At 36.8% G+C, this 24,752-nt stretch overlaps 1 protein-coding gene across 2 annotated transcripts in view; it reads left to right on the forward strand.

The window, feature by feature from the left end:
* Nucleotides 1–4,654: 4,654 nt before the first annotated feature.
* The window catches only part of LOC135774378 (voltage-gated potassium channel subunit beta-2), a 40,636-nt gene continuing 20,538 nt past the window's right edge, over nt 4,655–24,752 (forward strand). For both annotated transcript variants that reach the window (XM_065284436.1, XM_065284437.1), the window contains exons 1-4: nt 4,655–5,794; nt 19,672–19,715; nt 21,270–21,307; nt 21,429–21,508. In XM_065284436.1, the coding sequence (XP_065140508.1) occupies nt 5,532–5,794; nt 19,672–19,715; nt 21,270–21,307; nt 21,429–21,508 (425 nt within the window). In that variant the 5' untranslated portion in view covers nt 4,655–5,531. The remainder of the gene's footprint in view (nt 5,795–19,671; nt 19,716–21,269; nt 21,308–21,428; nt 21,509–24,752) is intronic.

The following is a 24,752-nucleotide window of genomic DNA, read 5'->3' on the forward strand; positions in this document are numbered from 1 at the left end:
TTTTGTAAAATGTCTAACTCAACTACTGTACACTCCTAAAAATAAAGGTGCTAAAAAGGTTCTTTACAGCGATGCCACAGAAGAACTTTTTTTGGTTGAACAAAGAACCATTTAGTCAAAGGTTCTTTAAAGAACCATTTCTATTAGAAATTTTTGTAATCTGAAGAACTATTTTCACCTTAAAGAACCTTTGGGAAACAGAAACATTATTCAGATGTTAAAGGTGCTTAAAGAACCATTTAGACAGAAAAGCTTCTTCGATGGCATCGTGAAGCACCTTTATTTTTAAGAGTGTAAATACCAAACAATGTGCAGTTTTATTATGAATAAAGTTATGTTGAGTGTTTTACGTACATTTGTCCATCTATTCCTTTGTCTATCTCTAATCTTCTAAATAAGATTTTGTCTATGCATTTCATGTGGACCCGTGTGAATGTGCTCCTTTGAATTATGGGACATTTTCAGAGCTGCTCTGGATATTATAACAAATAAGAGTAAATGAATACACAGTGCGAATTACTGAGCTCATTTAAGATGGACAAAGGAGTCCATGTACAGTGATTTGAAGAAAAATAAATGTCCACAGACTATTTCAAACGAATACTGTAGGAACAAAAGACACTCTTTAGTTTTGTCTGAATACTACTGTAAGAGCGACTGTGTGGACGTGTGCATGTGCTTTTATTGCGTTTTCTCCAGATGGAGGCACTTAAAAGCTTTGTCTCTCCAGGGGGAGGACAGATCTGTTTCCAGGTTTCCTCTGTTGAAATACATATCCTTACTTCTATAAATAATTAAGCTGCAGTTCTCATTCTGAACACTAGAGGCAGTGCAACCGATCTACTGCAAGCAAATGTGAAATTAAATGTTTTCCAATCTCTTGAATCTTAATGAAATTAGAACAGGGCTTCTATTGTGCTCGGATAAATCCCTAAACGCTATCTTTCCAGACCTACTTTATACGTTTTTCATCAATGAATTAATTTCTGCGCTTATGACTCAATTATGCGTTTAGTAGGACACACCTTTCAGGCAAATAAGAGGGCAGACTCTCTTTTTAACCGCCTTTAACCGCCATATGGCCTAAATCAAAAACCAGGTGGTTCATGATCTGATTCTACATAACACACATTCAAGCTAAACACGCTGTACATTCAATCTGATAAAACTAGAGTAGAAGAAATGAATCGCTTTCACTTGAGAAGATTATTTTTAAAGGGACACGCCATTTTTTTGAAAATAGGCTCTTTTTCCACCTTCCCTAGAGGTAAACATTAGAATTTTACCGTTGTAGAATCCATTCTGGCGTAATAATCAAGGACTTTGCTGCTGTACCATGGCTGCAGCAGGCGCAATGATATTACCCAGTGCCCTTTGGTTACTTTCAATAGCAGGGGACTATTTTCAGGCACTGCGTAATATCATTGCGCCTGCTGCAACCATGGGACGGCAACAAAGTTCTTGATTATTACGCCCGAATGAGAATATAGTTCCTAGCCATATCAGCCTAGAAAATCGCAACTATAAATTGTTCGTCGGTCTTCTTAGTACACGATGTAACTACAGAAGAGTCAAGTTTTAAATCGGAAAAATATTGAAAATCTTTGGTTATTTTTAAGTGCAATGCTAATGGTCTAATCAGATTCAATGGATTATGCTAAGCTATGCTAAAAGTGGTACCGGAGATAAGCGGAGTGTCCCTTTAATGGATTGTGTAGCTTAATTGGTAGAGCATTGCGTCAGGTCATTGGTTCGATCCCAGAGAACACTCATACTGATAAAAAATGTATACCTTAAATGCACAGGAAGTTACTTTGGATAAAAGCAGCTTAAACATTTTGCTTACCCCCGAGAATGTTTCACTTACGCTAGGAATGTAAAAATTCCTTTGACATCATGATTTATTTATATAGTATTTATCACCTTATTATATGGTTCCCTTGTGCACAGAAGCATAAATGCAACCATTTTCAAGATCAACAACCTTGTGGATTCTCTTGGACAACATTCAAATCAACCAGCTGGGTATCAGGGTTATAAACTACATTTCCCAAAATCCATATTTATAATTTCCTGTTCAGGGCTTACGTTTACTTATATAAGGAAGGAGTCGTTAAACTCATAAATGTGCTTATAATATATTTTTTAAATAATTTATGAAAATCTGGTAACATTAAAGAAAACTTAAAAATATTTATTCCATTTTACTTTTCTTTGTATAGCACTTACAATACAAAATACAGGTTTAACATTTATGTATTTGGCAGACGCTTTAAAAGTCCAGTGTGGGTTTTTAACAGCGAGATTGGGAATTGCAACCAATGTCAATTTCAATACACAAAGAGAAGCTACGGTAGCCACCACATGACAAACACGGCATCGTCTGACACAACGTTGGGATGAAGTGCATTTTTAGAACAGTTTATCTGTTTAGTGCTACTGAAGAAACATGACGTGACTTCCATGTAAGGGGACCTGCGGTCGTGTATGTAGATAAAAATGGCTAATTTTAAGATAATAAAACAATACAGTTCAATATGTTAGGTATTTATTCACCTCTGATTATATAGTTATGTATATTATATTGTATTTCTTTCAAAAGATCCTTCAAAACTTATTGCACCTTTACTGTAACCTATACATTTTCAGTATGCGTGTCCTAGGAGTAGAGTAAACAAACAAGTCGAACGGCTCGTCTAACTGTAAGGCGGGACTTACTTTCCCAGCTCTGATATTTTCCATTGGCATGACTGTATGAAAATAGGAGATTGGCTCTTGTAATCATATTGACGGTATATGGTATCATCTTATGGTGTGCTGTGTCAAGGCTTATTGAGTCTCATACAGTTTAATTTATGCTGACCAGCGATTCTTTTAATGCTTTCAGCACCATGGACAGCAATCATTGTATTTATATGCATTTCATCTCTCTCTCTCTCTCTCTCTCTCTCTCTCTCTCTCTCTCTCTCTCTCTCTCTCTCTCTCTCTCTCTCTCTCTCTCTCTCTCTCTCTCTGGCTCGGTATTGTGTACAGATGTTCTCTGATGAGAGCAGATTTGTTCATTCCCCCCCATGTTCACCACACAGCAAGGCTGCACCGTCACTGGCTGCCTCCTCTGCATTGCCTCGTTCTGATTGGCTGGCTGTAGTCTCTGTGCACCCTGATGCATCCAGTACAGCTTGGAAAAATATGTTAGCTGCATGACAGCGTACAAATGCAAGTCCACTTCCAGTGTGAGTCAATTAGGTATCATTTGTCATCGAAACGATTCAAAATGTAGAAAGACTTACAAGTTATATTATGCAGTGAGTAAAGCTCTTCGTTCTGAAACAACTGATGCTGTGCATATGTTTACATTAGGAATAAATAAGCGGCATAAACGAGGATGTTTAAAGTGTTCACTAAATAGTATTTTGTGTTTTTGCTTTAGACGGTTTCATAAACAACTGGCTTTTGTGGATTAAACGCAACTTCCGGTAGACCTGCACATAGAGTCCTTTTACAGTATTTTTTTTTTTTTATAAAAATTGAGTAAATTACCGTCGGTCATATGTCATATATAATGCCTATCAACTATTACACTGATCTAATGTTGCTGTGTAAAATTAATGTATACAATATTAGCTACAGGTCCTTGAATTCTTGCCTGGCAAACCAAAACATTTTATTTTTGAAGTTATTTGTTTCAGGGATCAGTTTAGCCACTAGCCAGACCAATAAATAAACGCAGACCGGAAGTTCATTCGGTTCAGCAGCGTAACCGCGGCAACACACGTGTATCAGATGAAACAGTCTATAGGACTTTAGTACAGAGGTTACAGCAGAAGCACAACTTTGGCGTTAACATGTGGTTTTTGATTGACATAGCAAAAATGTCTTGCAGTTTGGTGTGTCTTGGATATTGCATGTTTGTGTGTTAGATACAGCAGGGCCCCGTTGCGAGAAACCCCTTTGAAGGGATAGTAACCAAAAAATGAAAATCCTGTCATCATTTACTAACCCTCAAGTTGTTTTAAACCTGTATAAATTGTTTTGCTGAACACAAATAAAGATATTTTGTATATTTTGTTAGGTATTAAGATATTTAATAACTAAAAAGATTTGGGGCACCATTCACTTCCATATATTTATTTATATAAAATGATATAAAATATGTTCATTTGTATTCAGAAGATCAAAGAAGGTTAGTAACAACTTGAGGGTGAGTAATTTTTGAGGATGACAGAATTTCCATTTTCAGTGAACTATCCCTTTAAGTTACGAAAACCTATTGTTCTAATTGGCATAGTATTTTTGCTGAATGTTTTGTATGTTAAAGGGGTTTCTTGCAACCATCTAATTGGATTAAAAATTCAAAAACGGATTCTTAAGGATCCTTTTTAGAGCATCCACAACCTTTGAAATTACAGGAATCTCTATCATTGCACAGCATGCTAAGTACCGCAAATGTGGTCTAGATGAAGTCACATACCCAATGTACAAAACATATTTTATAATAAAAAAATCTGCAACGTAATTATTCCGCAGTGGTCCTGCTCAATTCACACATTAATCACAATGGAAATTCGAGAGAGAGAGAGAGAGAGAGAGAGAGAGAGAGAGGGAGAGAGCGAGATAGAGAGAGAGGGTGGGTGGGGGTTCACATTAGGTTTCATTGGGTTTTGAGTTGGCAGCATTTCGTTTGATGGCTCTGTCGCACTGACAGGATTCTCTCTTAAACTTCGCATTTCCATCGACGGCATGTCGTCGTGGACGCGTAAAAATATGCGACATTTTGCCAACTGCATGTAATGTGACCCAACCCACACAGCGTGACTATGGAATATGGGCGATGCGGAGCTGTCAAACTCTTCTTTGATCGCCTGCGATGGTCACCATGGCAATAATTACGCGTCAGGAGAACAGCGCCTTGTGGAGATCGCGTAAAAGCGCACTGTCTGTCAGATAGTGACCGTTTGCAGAACAGGTGCGTGCATGTGTGTGTATCGCTCTCAGTCCGGCTATAGACCGACGGGGATGGCACGGCGCGGGTGAACGCTAGATCGCCCGGCTCGGGTGTTATTTGGTGAAGCGGCACCGGCTGTTGCGCATCACGTTGGTGGAAACCCGGCGTGGATGGGTGGTGGTTCCGCATCGCAAGGAGATCCCCCCGCCTCGCGCAGAGAGACCACCCGGATTCTGCAGAGGAATGCCGCGACGCGCCGAGAGCGAGCGTCTTCACATTGCGTCCATCAGGGTATTGGAGAAGTACAGTGGGCGAAGGCATAGGCTGACTCTGCGCGCAACAAACCGCGGCCAGTCGTGACTTTCACCTGGCGACACAAACACGGACCCTATCGCGTTTGGACGCGTGCCCTCAGCGCAACAGCTGCGCGTTAATGCCAGCAGGTGCAAGACCTGACTTTAGTGCTGGTTTGCCCTGTGCATCACTCTACCTATCTATCTATCTGTTACATTCTCTTGGCATTCCTGGCATTCATTGTGATAAACTCAAGCACACAGTGGCAGCAGTTGTGTGAACACTGGTCAGGATGCAGGTATCATTTGCCTGTACAGAGCACAATCTAAAGAGCCGCAGCGAGGATCGGCTGTGTGGCCTGCGAACTGCCCCTCCACCAGGGGGCAGCAGCAGTGGAGGGGGCGGAGGGGAAAGAGGGAGCGGACAAGGAGGAAACGGCAACTATGGCCCTCAGAGCTCCGTCAAATTACGGGATACGATGGGGCCCCGCCCTTTACCTCATGGCCATGCCCACATGAAAGAGGCTATTGGACGACACAGTAGCATGAAATACAGGTAAGGAGGAAGGGCGGGGCTAGACAGATGGAGGTGTGTGAGGTTATGCGGTGTTGCAAAATTATTTAAAGGGACTTTTATTTTTTTTATAATCAATCCAGATAGATAATACATATACAAGTCATTAATTTGTGTATTTGGTGTAATGCAATGTGTTTACTCGGTTTAAGGTTCAAAAAATATTATTTTCCACACACGGTGCATTATTGTTTTGCTGCTGCTCTATGCCCCACCTTTAAACGCATCAATATTTACAAAGCTCAGCAATTGATTGACCAGCTATCCAGTGGGTTGTGATTGGCGAATATCTCAACCATGCGACGGAAATGTGAGCGCATACTACATCAAGAATAAAAGTTGCGCTTTCTTTCTTTGCGTATATATTTGTGCGGTGTTATGCAAATCTTCCTACACAGTGATGTAGATATCTGGGGGGGTGTGAATGAAGCGTTTTAGGAAGGCGTGGATGAGCTTTCACTTTAGAAAGAATATCTTTTTGGGTTTGAGATTTTACAGATCTTCTATATGCACAAACAGCTTTTAACACTCCAGAGACAAAGGAAACATGAAATCACATCATATGACCCCTTTAAAGATTCATAAGGGCCCACTGACAGCCACTTAAAAAAACTGAGTGTGTGTGCATTTGATGCGAGTTGAATGTGTGTCAAACGGGATCTTAAGAGAGGCAGACCGTGAATCAGCTCCTTTGAGGATACTGTATCTGTATGCGTGTTTGCTCGCAACTCTGCCTGGTTCACATTATTGCCCTAATGGCAGGTATGCTTTATATATTATAAACACATATGATACAGTAGCTGTCATTCTGTTCCATGTGGATTTATTTCTTACCGGCAAACACTGATCATGCTAGCTTAATTTATTTGACAGCATTATTCTCCACTGAAATATTTTTGTTAGGTTCAATACTTTCTCATGTCCCAAGACAACTATAATTCATAGGTGGACTGTCTGAAGATGCTGGAGGGGTTGAAATTGTATATATATATATATATATATATATATATATATATATATATATATGTGTGTGTGTGTGTGTGTGTGTGTGTGTGTGTATATATATATATATATACAGTATATATATATATATATATATATATATATATATATATATATACACACACACACATACACACAAGTGGCAGGTTTATTCTGCGGACTGCGATTATGTAACACACATAATGCCTGTTGTCCATTAATGTTTAAACACTGTGACTAATGGACCCAATGTCTATTAGTCTTTAAAGGTCATATTTTACTGTCCAAGAGCTGTTATTTTGAAAACATTGCTCATTGCACACTTTAGCAATTAAAACATTTGTATACATTTTGTGTGGATGTGTGTGTGTGGATGTTGTACTAGTCTAATTTACAGACAACAACAGATTTAGGATATTTCCCACTTCAAACCGGAAATAATGCCTGGATCCAGTGCTCTTTAAATGTTACTTACTAAATGTTTTAATGTTACTTAATTAATTAAGAGTTGACTGGAACGCAGCATGACTTCATTTTTTTCTACTTAGTGTTAACATTCTGTTTAAAACAGATTTATATCAGCCATCATATTGCTTTTTAACCATAATGAAAAAAAAAATCTTTTCACATCGGTACATCCTTACGTATTCACATATCAGAGAGATGTGAGAGAAGTAACATTCAGATGGAGTGGAAAACTCAAGGCAAGTTTAATAGTAGTTTAAAGGTCACGTTCTTTCTGGTCCCATTTTCTAAACCCTAGTTAGTGTGTAATGTTGCTATAATAGCATAAATAATACCTGTAAAATAGTAAAGCTTAAAGTTCACTGCCAGGCGATATATTTTCTTTAACAGAATTCGCTTTTCAAAGCCTACAGCGAACGGCCGGTTTGGACTACAGCCCTCTACTTCCTGCTTTAATGACGTCAGTAGAACAGTTTTTTGACAAAACTCCGCCCACAGGAATACACCAGTCGCCCGCTAAGCTAACGGCAAGCTGAGCTGCTATCGAATCACAACCAAGCGTGCCGCACAAGCCAAGAAAAGTGAATCCAAAATGTCTCGATCGCCCCCCAGTGACTGGTCCCAGTATAGGTCATAAACCCCGCCTCCCCATGTTATTCAATGTGACTTGAGACCAACAAAAAAATTTAATTACACTTCAATTATCTTTTTTATGAAGCTGGTTTCTGCCATTTACTGTAGTTTGTATCACGCTGATGTAAATTCAAATGTTTGTTTTAAAAATAAGTTTGTGTTTAGTTAGTTATTTAATGATACAAAAACGGTGGTGTCACGTCATGATTGACAGCTGTGATATCGTGTGATATGCGCATTCTGCGAGAGCGAGGGCGGGGTCTTGATTTCAGGGCTTTAATTCCTGCTCACTACTGCGCAGGACTGGTCCCAAAATCTCTACTGCGCAGACTCAAGACCCAAGATGTCAGCACCGTATCGGGACACTGGCGGCTTCACTTTTCACCAATGGAAGAGAGCGAACAGGCGTGGTCCATCTTTTTTTACAGTCTATGATCACAACACACTAAACAAACTACACAATCAGAACTTGATACGCATTTCTGAAGGAGGGACTTCATAGAACAAGGAAGACATCAGCCCGTTTTGAGGACAGTGGAAACAGCGCTATACAGAGTAAAGTAAATTGTGTGAAAAAACAGGCGTTTTTTACATGTGAAACATGAACACATTTTATATTGTGCACTGTAAACACAATCAAAGCTTCAAAAACACAGAACGAACGGGACCTTTAACAGTATGTAATGATATACCGTTGTGTGGTAGTGTGATATACTGTTGTCCTAGGACCTCATTATCAGCAATGACATTTAGTTAAAGAAAAAAATATCTATTTTAGTGTATTTAACATTTGTTCAATTTTTGAAAATAGTTTGAAAAGGGAAGAGACAAAAATCTCAAGAACAAGATACAAATGTTAAAAAATGTCTTAATTTTTAAATCCTAAAATGTTACTTTAGGACTTAACTGTAAATGTCATTATCTTACTTTTCAATTTTTTCCCTCCAAAAATAAAAAGGTTATTAATATGGCAGCTCATTACGATGTACAGTTGCGTGTTAGGAATAAGCGCCCTCTAGAGGCCAGCAGCTTATCCAACCTGTGGTTATGTTTCAAGAGTGTTTGCCTTATTCGTCAGATTAGACAAATTAAATTGTATGCATTTGTAAAAGTAGAAATAAACATTTACAGGTTAAAGATATTTTAGCGCATCTAACCCCACCCCTACCCTTTGCTCAACCACTTCAACCATATAAAATGCAAATAAAAATACAGTCACATGTTTTCATTAGGGCTGGGTATCGATTCAGATGTTCCAGATCGATTCGATTTCGATTCACAAGCTATCAAATCGATTCGATTCCGATTCTCGATAAAATTTTAGATTCCGGTTCTCAGGTAGGTTTTTGTACTCGATTCTCGATTCAACTCAATGAATATAGATATAATACACATACTATATTAATAAAAAAGAACAGTGAACAGCAGTTAACAAGTGGGTAATTAATAAAAAGAAATTAAAAGCCACAACATGTCTTGCTTGCGAAATCTAAAATGCTTCCATTCCTCCGTTCAATGTTTGCGGAAATAAATATGAAAAAAAAAATCGATTCTGCTCTTTGAGAATTGATTTTTAATCGACCACGTTTTAAAAAACGATTAATCAAAAAATGCCCAGCCCTAGTTTTCATTGCATAAATTTAGCAATAAACAACAGTATAACAAGTATTACAAACAACTTGCGTTGCAATCCTTGCAAAATGATGTATTTTTGTAGGCAAAACCCTGGAAGCAAGTTTGCATTTTAGCACCTTTGGTTCCATGGTCCCGAACCTGATGGTTTTTTATATATATAATGGGGTTTTGGTTAAATTTCTTAAATAGGATTCTGGGTTAACACAATCACATATGAAATAAAAAACACACCAGTAACACACGCCCACTTATGCCTTTTTAAAGCTTGAATGTGTCTCAAAAAGGGTGGTTGCTAACATGTTGCTACATGGGATACAGACTTTGTCGGGGACTTTAAAGGTGACATAGAATGATTGAACAGGGTATTTATCCTTGTTCTGTGATGTGACATATAGACAAAAACATTTTTGCTTGGGTCTGTAATGCCTTAGAAGCTTCCTAAAAACCTCTCTCAGATAGCTCTATTAGGGTGGGGGATTTTAAACAAGTGGTTTTGAACCTATTTGGCTCCCCCTACTGGCTTAACTTGCAATCTCATTACTGATTGGCTGACTTTGCTGCCACTCAAAAATGTAGCCAATTATTTTAAAGTGGAGGGGCAGTGAGATGCCTGTGATGTCATAAGCATCAGTTTTTCAGATTGGGCCGTTTTCTGGCTGACATTTCAAATAGAGGAATTTCTATGAGACTGAGATGTTTAGCATGTCTAGCACTTTTTGTATGTTCGTAAATGTGGGTAGACTACCATTATTCAACAAAGACAAGGTAAAAATGTTTTTTCATTCTCTGTCCCCTTTAAACATCATCACACATGAAAATCTCAAAAGCAATGCAACATGGGCACAATACCCAACAAATATTCATCCACAGAGTATTTCCTAATCAGTGAACATGTTTTGAAATGAGTTTAATAAAGTTTGAAATAGCTGTCAGAAGCTTGGTGGTGATAACGTTGATGTGGAGAGACCGTGGTTTAGTTCGCTTATAGCCTATAGGGTTAGCTTTATATTTCTAGTAAACGCATTTAGACTTCAAAATTCATAAGAGTTGTGTTCATATGTGAAGCAAAAATCCCAAAGATTAATGGCTTTTTTGTCAAGGGAACCAGTGTCCCGCTAACTTCCGGGTCAGCCTACAAAAATATGTCATCCCTGTGGCACTCTATGGATAAACAGTTGTATGGGTTGGAGGATAGGTTGAACTGAAGGTGTTAAACTGATGTCACTGATATTGATTCTGCTTTATTTTTCACACATTGCACTGCAGGATTCACTGTTAGGAACCAAGTTCTCCTACGGCATAGAGACAAGTCACATACTGTTCTCAATATACTTACTGTGCTGCAGTAGTTGTCTGTTTTGTGTGTGTACTGCAGTCTCACTAATGAGAAAAGGCTATAAACACACACACTCAAATTCAGTTTTTCATATGTAATGCATGTATACACACCCACAGGAGCACACTTACTGTGTAACAGCACTCAGAATAGCAACATAATGACAATGATAATGATGTTAATGATTCTTAATTGTCATGTTTTAATAACTGCTACTTCTTTCCTATGCATTATTAAAGAGGCTATTAGGAAACATATGCATGTAATGTTTCATCATCCGTGAATGTGGCAGTTGTGCTTGTCATAGACAGAGGTTACACAGCTACGTCCTTTCAAATTTGCCTAAATATGCCAGATAATTATTCATACACCATATGTTAGATCAGTTTCAGGAACTGTTTATGGAGGTTTGCGCACGTTCGTCAGTGTTTTGAATGAGGGTAAATGTAACTGATGTGGCTGTACAAATGTAAGATAAATTGCATTTTCATATTTTTATTCACTTTGAGCTGAACTTGAAATATTTTTGTTAAGTTGACTTGTCGTGCATTGTGCAAAATTATGAATAATATAAATAATGACCAGGCACAAAACTTAACAAACATGCATTTAAATATATTTCAACCTCTTTAAAATCCCACATGTAAAATAAGAGAGTGAAACGGTGCATTTTAAGCAAGAGTAAGCAAACGTTTGAAAGCCAACGTCACATTGTATTTTGGGATTGACATTGGTGAGGAAAATAACATCAAAGCTAAAGATCTGAGGTAAAAAGTATAAAAAATTAATACCTGTAAGATACTTGAATGCATTAAGATTCATCACAAATGCTTCTATATGCTCTTCTATACAGTGGCAGCCAATTACTTCTTTTTTTTTGAGGGCGCTCGATGCGAAGTTCGTCACAACATGTATGTATCCCTTCATGTGTGTGGTTCATTTTTTCAAAAATGTGTTCTGCACTTCAAGAGATCTTGTGTGCAAAATAAGTGCCTGCTGTAGATGCGTCTAAAGGGTTTATGATAAAAGAGACGCTCGCGTTTGCCAGATTCTCGCATAATCTCATGCGTAATCAGAGTTTACTGTTAAGGGAGTGTCTTGCGTGTATTTTGTGAACGTGAGCATCTCTTTTATCATAAATGGTTTTGATGCGTGTGCAACAGGCGCTTATTTTAACAAAACACGTGATGCACACGGTTCACATGACGCAACAAATACATATTTTGAAAACGCAAGCAACACACACGACACTCCGAACACTTATTTTGAATTAGCGCCCCTCGGATGAGCAGTCACGAGCCGCCACTGCTTCCATAGTGTGGTGGTTATGGGCGTCTTTCATAAGGTTGAGCTCATACCACAAATATGCATTTTCAGCAGTATTTGCGCATACGATAAACTTCCTGCTGCATCTCATATCTGATTTTATTGCTGATTTGAAATATGTTATTATAAAATGCGAGTTTGGCAAGCAGTTACTCAACATCGTCATAAACAGCCAGTGGTCCAGACCAGGTCGGGCTGAGAGCCAATAATAAATCGACTGGGTCAGAGAGACTGGCGTTCTGCTCCTACTCATGCTGCTTAAATAAGATTAACATTAAACCTTGAACACTTATCCAAGACAACTGAATCGTTTGGCCAACATGTCTGAATTCTAGATGATTAAAGAAAACAGAGAGAGAGAAAGCTGGATAGCAAGCCGTTTGTATGTTAATGCATTCTTCTGTACAGATACTATTAGAAGTAGGGATTTATTTGGGTTTATTTATGAAAGTATACACTGTGACTTTAGATTCAATTTTGGTTTGTGTTGCTGTATGAAGTAGTTTTAGGGAATTAAAGCTTCTTGGATTTTTCCCTGAAGCAATGGAAATGTTATCTTAAAGCAACCCTGTATCACAAAATGTACCTATAGTCACGTAAATTTGTGAATTTTTTTTTTTGTGACACTGACACGTTTTTCTGCCTTTGTACGTGAATGTATCACATATTTCTGTTTAGGTGTGATTGTCACATATTTGTTACTCAACTGTTTTGTCCTATTTTCAAACCATTGATTCCTCGGTTTAGGGTTAGATTTGGTGTTTGCATTAGGATGTCACATTAAGTATTGGTTTATACCTTTTTTCATGATTTATTTTTTATATTTTAAACCATTGTTGCCTGGCATTAGGGTTAGAGTTGGCTTTGGGTAAGGATGTCATTTTATGTAAATCTTATGTAATATGTTTGTTTTACAAATATTAAAATGTGTTCTTTTTGTTATGTGTTATGGGTTGAAATCCTGTAGAAACACATAAGCCTCCAGTGAGAGTCAACATCACAGTTAGTCATCCATTACTGATGTATCATCGCAGTAGAAATGCCATTATTAACTGGGTTAACCATGTGAGTGTTATACTGTACAAGTGTACTGACATACATGTCACAGTAAGATACACAGATCAAAATCATGAAGAGAAAGCAGTTAATGGTATGGTTCCTAAAAAAACACTGTTTACTCTTTCTTTCTTTCTTTCTTTTAGACTATACATTTTGGAGCCTTTTGGGATATTTGGATAAATAAATTAAAAGTAAAGGGGGTTTGGAACAACATCAAGTGGTCAGGTAGTTGACAAGCATTAATGATACTTTTTCACAAAATTCTAATGTTTTGAAAGATCTCAAAATTGATTTGTATGATGTCATTTGAAATTATGCAAAATAGTACGTGAAGAGTAATTTCTAACTGTATGCTTCTTATTTTGTTACTCTTACTTTGCATTTTTATATCAAAATGTTTCATGACACCTCATAAGTCTAATTTCGCAAGAATCACCCTACTCTACTGTTATTAAGATATAAGACTATACAGTACAAATCTTTTTATGTCAGTGGGGAAATTCAGTCCCTAATGCAGACAGGCCAAGTGTGAATGATATCTAGCCTAGATAATACGAATGAAGGACATTTACATTTGCAGTTTCACACTCATAGTCCACTGGGTAAAACTACATTTAGCAATTCTGTATCTCTCTTTTTCTCTGGTTATGATCAGAATAAAAGACTAACATACATTTACTAGAAGTATGCTACACTGCTGTCATTGAATCAATACCCTGTAGACAACAATAATGCTAAAATGTGTTTATGAACTTTAAAAGAGACACGTGTGAGATTACTGGGATGATATTTATCAGGAGAAAAAAGTAAAAAGCATGACACTTAAGCAAAAGTCTTCATTTAATATGACTGCTGAGTAGGATATTAAAAAGATCATAACAGAGATATTTCCTCAATTTTATGAGTTCACCTGTTCATAAAATGTTTGAGTGTAATAAAGGGAAGCAGATTTGGCTTTGCTGTCTGAGATAGAGGGTTGAGCTCTAAACACCCTGCTGGGACACTTAGTAATAAAGTTAGTAAGAAATGAGTCGAAATCAAAGTACGGAGTCGGGCTGGCGGTGGGATGCTGGAGGATTTGTCATGGTTGTTGGGTAAACAGCTGTTGTAAAGTCTTTCCTTTAGGCTACAGTAGAAAAGCTTAGACCTTTATTTTGTACTTTATTTTGTAAATCTTATAATATTATTACAAAAAAGCTATAATTAAGCTCTACCGTAAGCAAAACGTCACAGGGTAAAGCCAGCCTGATCTCACAAGAATTCATACATATTTTACGGGGCTAATTTGTAGAAATTCGTACAAAGTGAATCGTACATTTAGGCGTAATAATCCAAGGACTTTGCTGCCGTAACATGGCTGCAGGAGGCGCAATGATACTACGCAGCAGCCAAAAATAGTCCCCTTAGTATGTTTCAATAGTGGGGGACTATTTTCTGGCACTACGTAATATCATTGCGCCTTCTGCAGCCATGTTACGGCAGCAAAGTCCTTGATTATTACGCCTAAATGAGAGTATAGTTCCTAACAATATCTGCCTAGAAAATCGCAACTTTTAATTTTCCGTCGGTCTTAGTACACGATGTAACTACAGAAGAGTCAATTTAGAATTAGGAAAAATATCAAAACTCTTTGGTTATTTTTAGCGCGATTCTAATGGTCTAATCAGATTCAATGGATTGTGCTAAGCTATGCTAAAAGTGCTAGCGCCAGACCCGGAGATCAGCTGAATGGATTCCAAAACAGTAAAAATCAAATGTTTAACTCTAGGGGAGCTGGGAAATTAGAATATTTTCGAAAAAACCGTGTAGTGTCCCTTTAATACAAATTAGTTACGTCGTTAAATACATTGCATTGTGTTAGCAAAAGACTAATGAAATTATACTAAATCATATGCATTAGCCAGCTTGTAAAATACATAAATTGCCATGAGATTGCATTGGCAAAAGCAGATTGTACTAAAACAAAGGATTGTGAGTGAACGAAATCATACGAATAAGCTAGCTTGTAAATTACATACTAATTGCCATGAGATTGCATTGGCAAAAGCAGATTGCACTTAAAGGTGCCAAAAAATGCATTGAATTAATATGTTAAATTGTTCTTTGATTTTCCATAGAAGGTATGTAACTTTATTTAAGTGCAAAAATTATCCAGAAACATTTTACATCCCTATTTTTTGTCCTTTGAATGAAATGCAAAATGTTACTGTAAAGTCAATAGTAGAACTTCAGCATATAGCATTAATTAGCATGTAGCTAACTTTGTTTTTCGTTTTTTTTACAACATTGTAATTAATTTAATGTGTAATTTAATGTTAAGGGTGCACACCTTGACTGTCACGTCACAGTCGGTGTTATGTTGAGATTGGCCTGTTTTTCAGCAGTCTTTTGCGTGCACAAGGTTTACATAAAAATAGGGAAACAAATGCGTTTGAGGCACACGATATGACATTACCATGTACAGAGCTCTTATTTTTCATCTATTCCTAAATACAGTTTTTTATTCTATGGCACCTTTTAACAGACTAATGACATGAGAGTACAAAGTTAGCCACCTCATAATTTAGTTACGAATTACTGTGTCACATTGTCACGTGTTTAAATATGTGTAGTTGTATAAATATGATCATGAGGCATGATGTCAATGTTGCTATTATTTCAGCTTCATTAAAATGAAAGGTCAAGTCAAAGGTTGCATTGCATTGTAGGATCAAGTAATGCATATGACACTAGCTCATCTGGTTACTCCCACCCCAAGGGACTCGAACCAACGATCGGTCCCTAATGAGAGCCGGACGCTCTATCAAGGAGGCTAAAGGCCATGACCTTTAGCATCTGTCGCACCTCTTAAGGTGGAGTGAGGTTTACTTACTGCACAGCTCTCACTCACTGGCCTCCGTTACACATGCATATTTGCAAAGTACTACTATACCTGCTGCAAGAATAGTACTGTACATAAATAGAATTAGTATGATCGATTACCATTTCAAACATAACTCTCGCCCCTCCTTGCTCTTTTTTTACTCTCTCAGCATGTGCAGTAATTGTCTGTACAAACTCATTATAAAGTACATTAATCAGAATGGGCTTTTAAAAGCCCACAGACAGACACACTGTAGAGATATGCGCTGATCTCGGTCATCATTTTGTTCTCTCTCGCTATTCAATATTGTTCTTTCTTTCTTCACATTTCCCTCTTTGTTCTTCTTCTGTTTGTTTTCTCAATTTCTTCTGTGGTTGTCATTATTTTGTTCTGGTTCTATATCTGTCTTGAATCAAATTTCCACATCTCTCTCTCTTTCTCTCTATCTCGCTCTCTCTCTCTCTCTCCACCCTGTTGTGGTGCACTGCAGTATTCTGAGAGCGGTGTCTCTGGATGGTGTTGTGCTCTGCATTTCTGAATTTTTTTAATCTGTGCTGATCATATATTTATCTCAAACTGCATTATGATAGAAACCGATCAGTATCATTATTATTATCACTATGCACAGTTAAAAAATGTTCTGTATATAGTGAGGATCATTAGAGACAAGAGCTCTGTACCAAAATCCAGTGAGCTCCCTACATAGGGTGCTGCCTTCTAAGGCAACATGCTGACTGTCATTGAAAGGGATAGTTCACCAAAATGAAAAAACATTTCATCATTTACTCACCCTCAAGTTGTTCCAAACCTGTATAAATGTCTTTGTTTTGCTAAATACAAATAAATAAACTTTGAAAAATGTCTGATCTGGGGCACCATTGACTTACATAGTAGAAAAAATTATACTATGAAAGTGAATGGTGCCCCAGATCTGTTTTTTTTTTCAAAATATCCTCTTTTGTGTTAAGCAAAACAAAGACATTTACACAAGTTTGGAACAACTTGACAGTGAGTAAATTATGACAGAATTTTCATTTTTTTGGTGAACTATCCCTTGAACTTCAGCAAGTGTCTGATTTTGAATATTCTACCTAAACATCAAATCTGTGTGTTACACAACACACGAGACTCACAACTGATTTTAATACAATTTTAGGTCAGTGTTGCCAAGGTAACAGCCTGATGCTGAAATAAAGCACACAAATATTGTTGGTTATGTTTAGCTAAATATGATTATATTTACATTTCTGTCAAATCATCTTAGATTTTTGATTTGTTTTCATTGATCTACAATACATTCTTTGATTGCCATCTCTAGGAAGTAGTTACACATCTTAGAATTTGTCTTAAACAAAGAACCTGGAGGCAACATCGTTAAATTATAAAAAATAGTGCTGGGAAAAGATTAATCGCGATTAATCGCCTACAAAATAAAAGTGATTTTTTTGCATAATATATGAGTCTGTGCTGTGTGTAATTATTATGTATATATAAATTTACACACACACATGCATGTATGTATTTAAGAAATTATTGTATGTGTGTGTGGTTGAATATACATAATAATTACACTCAGTACACACAAACATATTGTGCAAAAAAATCACTTTTATTTTGAATGCGATTAATCGCGATTAATCTATTCCCAGCACTAATAAAAAATGATCCCACTGTAGACAGTTCACTAGGTTTCGATGTGTGTTCCCTGCAGTAATATTTTGAGGTTGCTCAAATTGAGTCGTACTCATTTATTTCTCATTACTCATCAATTCGCAAATATTTTAAGAGTTGGTTAATTTGTATGAAATCGTACAAAGTTAATCGTGTAAAATTGTACAAGGTCAAGGCAAATCGTACAAAAATTTACGAATTTGGTCGTACAAATTAAACAAATTAGCCACCTCGTAAAATACGTACAAATTGCCATGAGATAATATAAAAAATAAAAATGCACTTAGCGGGTTTTGTACCTGAACTCTTCAAATATAAAAGATATGACAAATTGTTTAAATACAATTAATAAAATACAAAAATAAACAATAATAAAACATTACACAGTACAATGAATCATATATGGATTTCATTCGCATGGAAATTTGTAAACATGAAGCAGCAATATTCATGTTGAGCTTTGAAGCAGCATCTCATTGATTCATATGAGTACACAATTCAGAGCTGTAATGCAGTAGATGGCAAAAGATTAAAATGAAAGATGACTGAGAAAGTGAAGAAAATATTTGTGTGTCAGCAAGGATGAGCTTTGCTTTTTTGCTTTGCTTTGCTCTGTCTCTCTCTCTCTCTCTCTCTCTCTCTCTCTCTCTCTATGATATATAGATTTTTGCTCTGCTTTTTTAGATAACATGAATGATTCATGGCTGTAATTTAACAAATCTTCATGGTTTTGGCTCGTAATATGTCTATGTCAGTGTAATAAGTAGCCCGTTCCACATCTTCACACATCGCACACACATACCGGACACAAACAAATGCACAGTTGCATTGCTAAAAATAGACCGGCTGGGCACACAGAAATAGATGTGGAGAAGAAACAGCGCGGCAAAGATTCACAGATCTAAAGATGCTGACAATCCACCTCATTGTCACAGTTTGGGTTGGACACATACAGTAGTAGTTGTTCAGATGAGTCTTTGCTGTATAAACCTGTAAACCTTTATAAATCTTTTTGGCTTTTATCATATTTTTAGTTATTATTAGCCATAAGTTTAGGTTAGAAGTGATGATGGAGTCACTTGCATAAATGTAGGATATGATCATTAAAAAAAAGTCAGTTAAGTAACATATTATAAACTATTCAGGGTACCTTGGCAACCACACACAGTAGCAACACCCTAGCAACCGTATCGCATTCTCTGGTTACCCTCAACATCAGAGCATCATGGTGATGACAAGTCATTATTTGTGTCTTTTATCATATTGCTGCTGTGCTTGTTTCAAGACGATAAAGCTCTTAAATATGCCCGTGAGTGAAATAACCGTAACACACATCCAATTATTGCTGCTTCATTGTCTTGTTGGTTCGTGGATGAAGCTGAAATGGGATTCAGTGGATTACTTGGACTTGATGACCTTGGTAGATGTTGTAGTGGGATATCATCAGAAAGCTGTTTTTATTTAAAGTGAATAAATGTAGGAGTTGGTACAACACGAGCATGATGTGCTGCCTGCCAGTCAGTGGTGAGCGATGTGGGCAAAAAGCTACTAAGTGCGCGATGAGTCATTAAGATTTTTATCCGTTTTCCTCTAAGAGAAAAAATGCGTACGTCTTCTATAAGTTAATTTTGTTAACATGTGAGTGCAGTCGTATATTGATTAACTTAAATCTTACAGACGTGAACTAAAAGCTCCTGTAAAAATCAATCATTTTAATTTAATGGGGTTATTAAACTGATTAAAGTGAGAGCTTTAGCTCGGTTTGGTGGCACCGGTGACAATTAGGATGAATGACTGTGCGGGTGAACAGAGCAGAACAAATATACTTAGTATTGTTATCAGTAAATATGAAAAAAAATTCACTGCACTTTCTTTCTCTCTCTTTCTCAGAAACCTTGGGAAATCAGGTTTGCGTGTTTCCTGCTTGGGTCTCGGTGAGTAATTCGATCATCTCTGTCTTATAATACCAGAGGATTACATTAAAGCTCAAATATTTCATAGCTCACCTGATGGAAGTTCTCAGTTATGTTTCATTTTCTATAAGCTTTGTCTCCGATCTTTCTCCTTCAATATCCTGGGATGAATACAAAGAGAAACACAACTATATTGTTGACATACTTTTATAGAGCTAAAAAGTGGTCCTTAGCTGTCACTGGAGCGGTACCCTTACAAAAAGTAAAGAGTTCATATTAGTACTCAAATGTAGTACATAGGCTATTGATACCAAATGTATTTCTAACTGTACCTAAATGGTACATATTAGGGGCTTTTTAAAGGGTAGTGCCCTAGTGAGAGATAGGGAGCATGTTTACACCATTTTTCATCATGTAGTAATTTAGTCTTTACATAGAATTGACATTTGATTGCAGATTATTGGTATTGGCTTAGCCTTCGTTATATTGATTAAAGTAATTTAATTTTACATACATACACATTGGCATTGTAGGCTGTATTAACGTATCACGCTTTTAAGCTATTAAGAATTGAAAAACAAGTTGTTATTTTGGCGGAAAGGTTGTTCTATTTTTACCTGATGATAAACGTTGTTCAATGGCTGACTGTGTGTTGTCAACATTGCCACCTGCAGGCCGGAACATATACTGTATCAGGGTTGCCAAGTCCTTTTGGGATACTTTAAAACTGTTGGTTGGCGAGTCGAAGCGACACAATAATAATGTGATATTTAGCCCTTGAAATGCGAATTTTAGCAGATTAACTCAAAAACGCAGAAGTTGACATGAACGTAGATTTTACCCACGAAACAACGTGATTTTTACAGGTGAACTCCCCTGAAACGCGATTGGGATAGTTTTAGGTATAGCAAGTGGGCGGGTTTACTGTGAAAACCTGGCAACCCTGGACTGTTTAACAACTCAATACGTAACGACGAGCTTCCAGCGAGCTGCACATCTTCGTTTAGCTGAATAAATCACGCGTAAAGTAAGCGCTAATCTAATCTATCGCTAACAGACGGAAAGTGTGTGATAGAAAAACAAATTAGAAGTAATAATGAAAACGCTTAAATTTGTGAACTAAACTTTTCAAATCCTCAGAAGATCAGGAGCTTTTGACAAAACATAAGGGACTCAAGCTCAGAAGTTTTTGACCGAATGGTTCTTTGAGGAAACAAAATGTTTCTTCTATCACTGTGAAGAACATTTAACCCTCCTGTTATGTTTGGGGTAAAATTGACCCCAAGCTATTTTGACATCTCTGAAAAATATGCTAATTGTATTTTTAAACCTACTTTTTGACTTTTACTTGATACTTTTTGACTTATATATAAAAAATTCCTACAATTTTATTTTAAATTTCAAGTTATTTAGCATATATTAAACAATTTAAGGTCAATTTGACCCCAAACATTAAAAGTGTTGCTAAAATTTGAACATAACAGGAGGGTTAAGCGTCTTTATTTTATAAAAGTGTATGTTTTCACCTGATTTCTTCATCCACCAGTTTACAGCATAACCTTTTTCTGTTTACAGGCACCTGGGTGACATTTGGCTCTCAGATCTCTGATGAGGTGAACTGTTGATTTGACATTGTTGCTTTACAATACATGATTGTTTCATTCTCTGTCATTTCACAATGAAGATCTTAGCTGTCATCTTATGCATGCGTGTCTTTGTGTATGCTTGTTTCAGATGGCAGAGAGTTTAATGACGATAGCATATGAGAATGGAGTGAATCTGTTTGACACAGCAGAAGTATATGCTTCAGGCAGGTAGGAATCCCATCGCTTGTACTTTTTTACATTTTACAGTTGTAAAATAATAAGTTGTCACAAGCCTCTACAATGTTCTTTCTTTCATAAAACACAAAATACAAAGGCTTTCAGACAACAACTTTATAACAAAAATGCTATACGTTTTATAGCTGTAAAACCATAATAATGCTACGATTAAATGTTGCTTCAGCATCTATTTAACCCTTATGGGCTGCTGAGGCCATTTTTGTTTTTTTATGTCTTAATTTGGCCACAACTTTCTCTGCGTTTCAGCAAATGGAATGATTTTTGTTGACAAATCTTATGTTGACACATATTTTGAGAAAATGCTTTGAAAAAAAAAAAATCATAAATCTGTTAATCACCCTCAGTACTGATCAAAACTACCAAATGCTTACAAAATGTCCATGATTTTTACTCTGTAATGGCCAAATTCATAAGTGGTGTCACTGATTTGATGAAAAAACACACACAAAATGACAAAACGTGATAAAAAGTGATTGTGGACTGGATTTTTAAAACCTTTTTCACAGTGTTTGGCTTGTCAAAGATGGGTAAAAACATTGCTTTGATGCATTTTTAGTTTTTGTGCAGCATCAGTTTTTTTTCTCCCTAATAAGTTGTTAGTGGCTTTTTTTGCCAAATTGACGTCCATTATCACAACATTTTTTGATTGCAAAGCTATGACACCTTATTATCATGCATTCTTGATTGCTGGTGTTCATTTTTATTTGGTGATATGTTGTTATACTTCATATAACTCAATGTACAAGCCAGAAATTAAGCTCTGTTTTTTGCACAGGCCTACTAAAGGGTTAATGGTGCCACATGGTGATCAACAGTAAAAATGACAAATTTTACCTCTTTGCAAAAGGAAAAACCACAAAGAATCAAGAATGCATGATGATAAGGTGTCATGGCTTTGCAATCAAAAAATGTTGTTATAATGGAAGTCAATAGGGCAAAAAAGCCACTTGCAACCAATTAGGGAGAAAAAAATAAAAACTGATGCTGCACAAAAATTTAAAATGCATTAAAGCCAGTGTTTTTACCCATCTCTGGCATGCCCAAGAAAAATCCAGTCTACAATCACTTTTTGGGCTCTATCTTACACCCGGCGCAATGCGCAAGTGTCTTTTTCTAGTTTCCACCCTGCGCAATTATAATTTTCACGTTTAGCGCCATGTTGTTTAAATAGCAAATGCATTTGCGCCCCCTTTTGCGCCCATGGGCGTTCTGGTCTGAAAACGAGGTGTGTTCAGGCGCATTGTTGGCGCGTTGCTATTTTGAGGCAACTAAAATAGACTACGCCATTGACCAACAAAAACCTGGTCTAAAGTCTAAAGTCAATGGCGCAATATGTTTTTTGTTATTTAAAGAGCGCATTAGTAATATGCGCCTATAAACGGGACGACAATGCAGGTTTGCTTATCACACATGGATGCGCAGCAGCACAAAACACTTTTAAATATGAAAGATTAAAGGATTGAATGTAAAAGATTATTTTTGAGTCTCTTGGACATAAATGAGGACTAATTATGAGATGTTAGAAGAGCTGCTTCACCCGCAGCCTAGTAAGTAAATAAATCCTTTGCTTTAAACAAATGCATCTGTTTATAAATGTTTTTTTTTTATGTAACCTCACGGATTTATTGTATATGATGACTCTGTACCTGTGGATATGATGAGATGAAAAATATTTGTAAGTAATGTAAAAAAAAAATGACGCTGTCCAAGTGCTGAAATGTGCGGAGAGCCGTTTGTAAATTCTTTATCTCCTGTTTGTTACAAATACAGTATTTTTAGAGTACAAACCTTTTCTTACATACTTGTAAATTATTTTTTGGTGATTTTGGATAGCCATACATTTAAAGCAATTAAAAGGCTGCTTTTTTACTTCCATGACTAAAAGATAACGGGTTTTAAAGGTTTTAATAAAAAAAAAAATTCAATATAAGTAAAAAACAACACAATTATTTAACATTAATCTTAGACTGTGGGTCTTCTTTCTCCACTTAGTTTTTCAGTTTACAAAGTCCGTCATCTAAATAGGGATTAGACATAGCACCAGCGCAACTGGCTTTTAAAGGGGATGAGAGCTGAGACTCTCATTGGTTTATTGCAAGTTACGCCCAAAATACTCCCATTACTCATTAAAAAAATAGGACCAACCCTTTTCGACCATGCGCTCGGTGCACAAACCATTTTTCCCGTCCCTAAATTAGCAAAAGTGGATTCGGACACACCCATTTAGACGTTGCGCTGTGCGCTTTAGGCAATGCGCTCAGATCATTAAAATAGGGCCCATTGTATTGAAAATCTGTTAATTTATGTGTTTTTTCCCAAATCAGTGACATCACTTATGAACTTGGCAATTAAATCATGGAAATTTTGTAAACATTTGGTAGTTTTGATCAGTACTGAGGGTGATCAACAGATTTATGAAAAAAATAAGAAAAAAATATTAATCTGATAGATTTTTACAGCCGTTTAATTCAGTGGCCTTTTTTGTACACGAACAACCCGAAAGGGTAGTGAATTGGAACAACCCACAAGGGTTAAACATTTTTTTGAATAACGTATTAATACCATGTATTAACAGTGAGACCAGGCTGCCTTAGCGAAACATGAAGACAATAAAGTCATCTCAATAAAAGGTCACAATAAATGTGACTTAATGACAACATGAATAAATGTAGGCATCAAGAGCCATCCCAAGAGCTCAGATCAGTCTGATTTCAGCCGTTATGTCTGTCATAGCTGTCTTCATTAATGTCTTCAGTGAGATGGGGCTTGTTGTAATTCGAGATGAGCGATAACTTCACTCATGCCATTGTTTGCCCCCTACAGGGTATTTATTTTCATGCTGTTGCCCTTCTCTTATGCTGCACTCTCAGGTTTCTCTCTCCTCATTTTACTTGCATTAAACGTGTTGCAATCTAAGTGAGGTTTGCTGAACAAACTAACAATGCACCGAGACAGGGTCTTTCACTTTTTTCAATAAGTGGTCAGTGAAATGAGGTGCTGGAAATCCCATCTAATCCTCTAATTACCCTGAAGAGTACATAAGCATCCACTTGCATCACCATGCTGTCAATCATTGCAGCATCCCTCAACCTCCTTAACCTTTTAATGATTATTAACTGTTACCTTTGAAAAGCACTTTATAATGTGTATCTGTGTAAACGACAGTTCAGCACAAAATTGTACACGTCTTCTCAGAATCACACCTTGCACGAGT

This window comes from Paramisgurnus dabryanus, chromosome 5, assembly GCF_030506205.2.
Source record: "Paramisgurnus dabryanus chromosome 5, PD_genome_1.1, whole genome shotgun sequence".
Lineage (NCBI taxonomy): Eukaryota > Metazoa > Chordata > Actinopteri > Cypriniformes > Cobitidae > Paramisgurnus > Paramisgurnus dabryanus.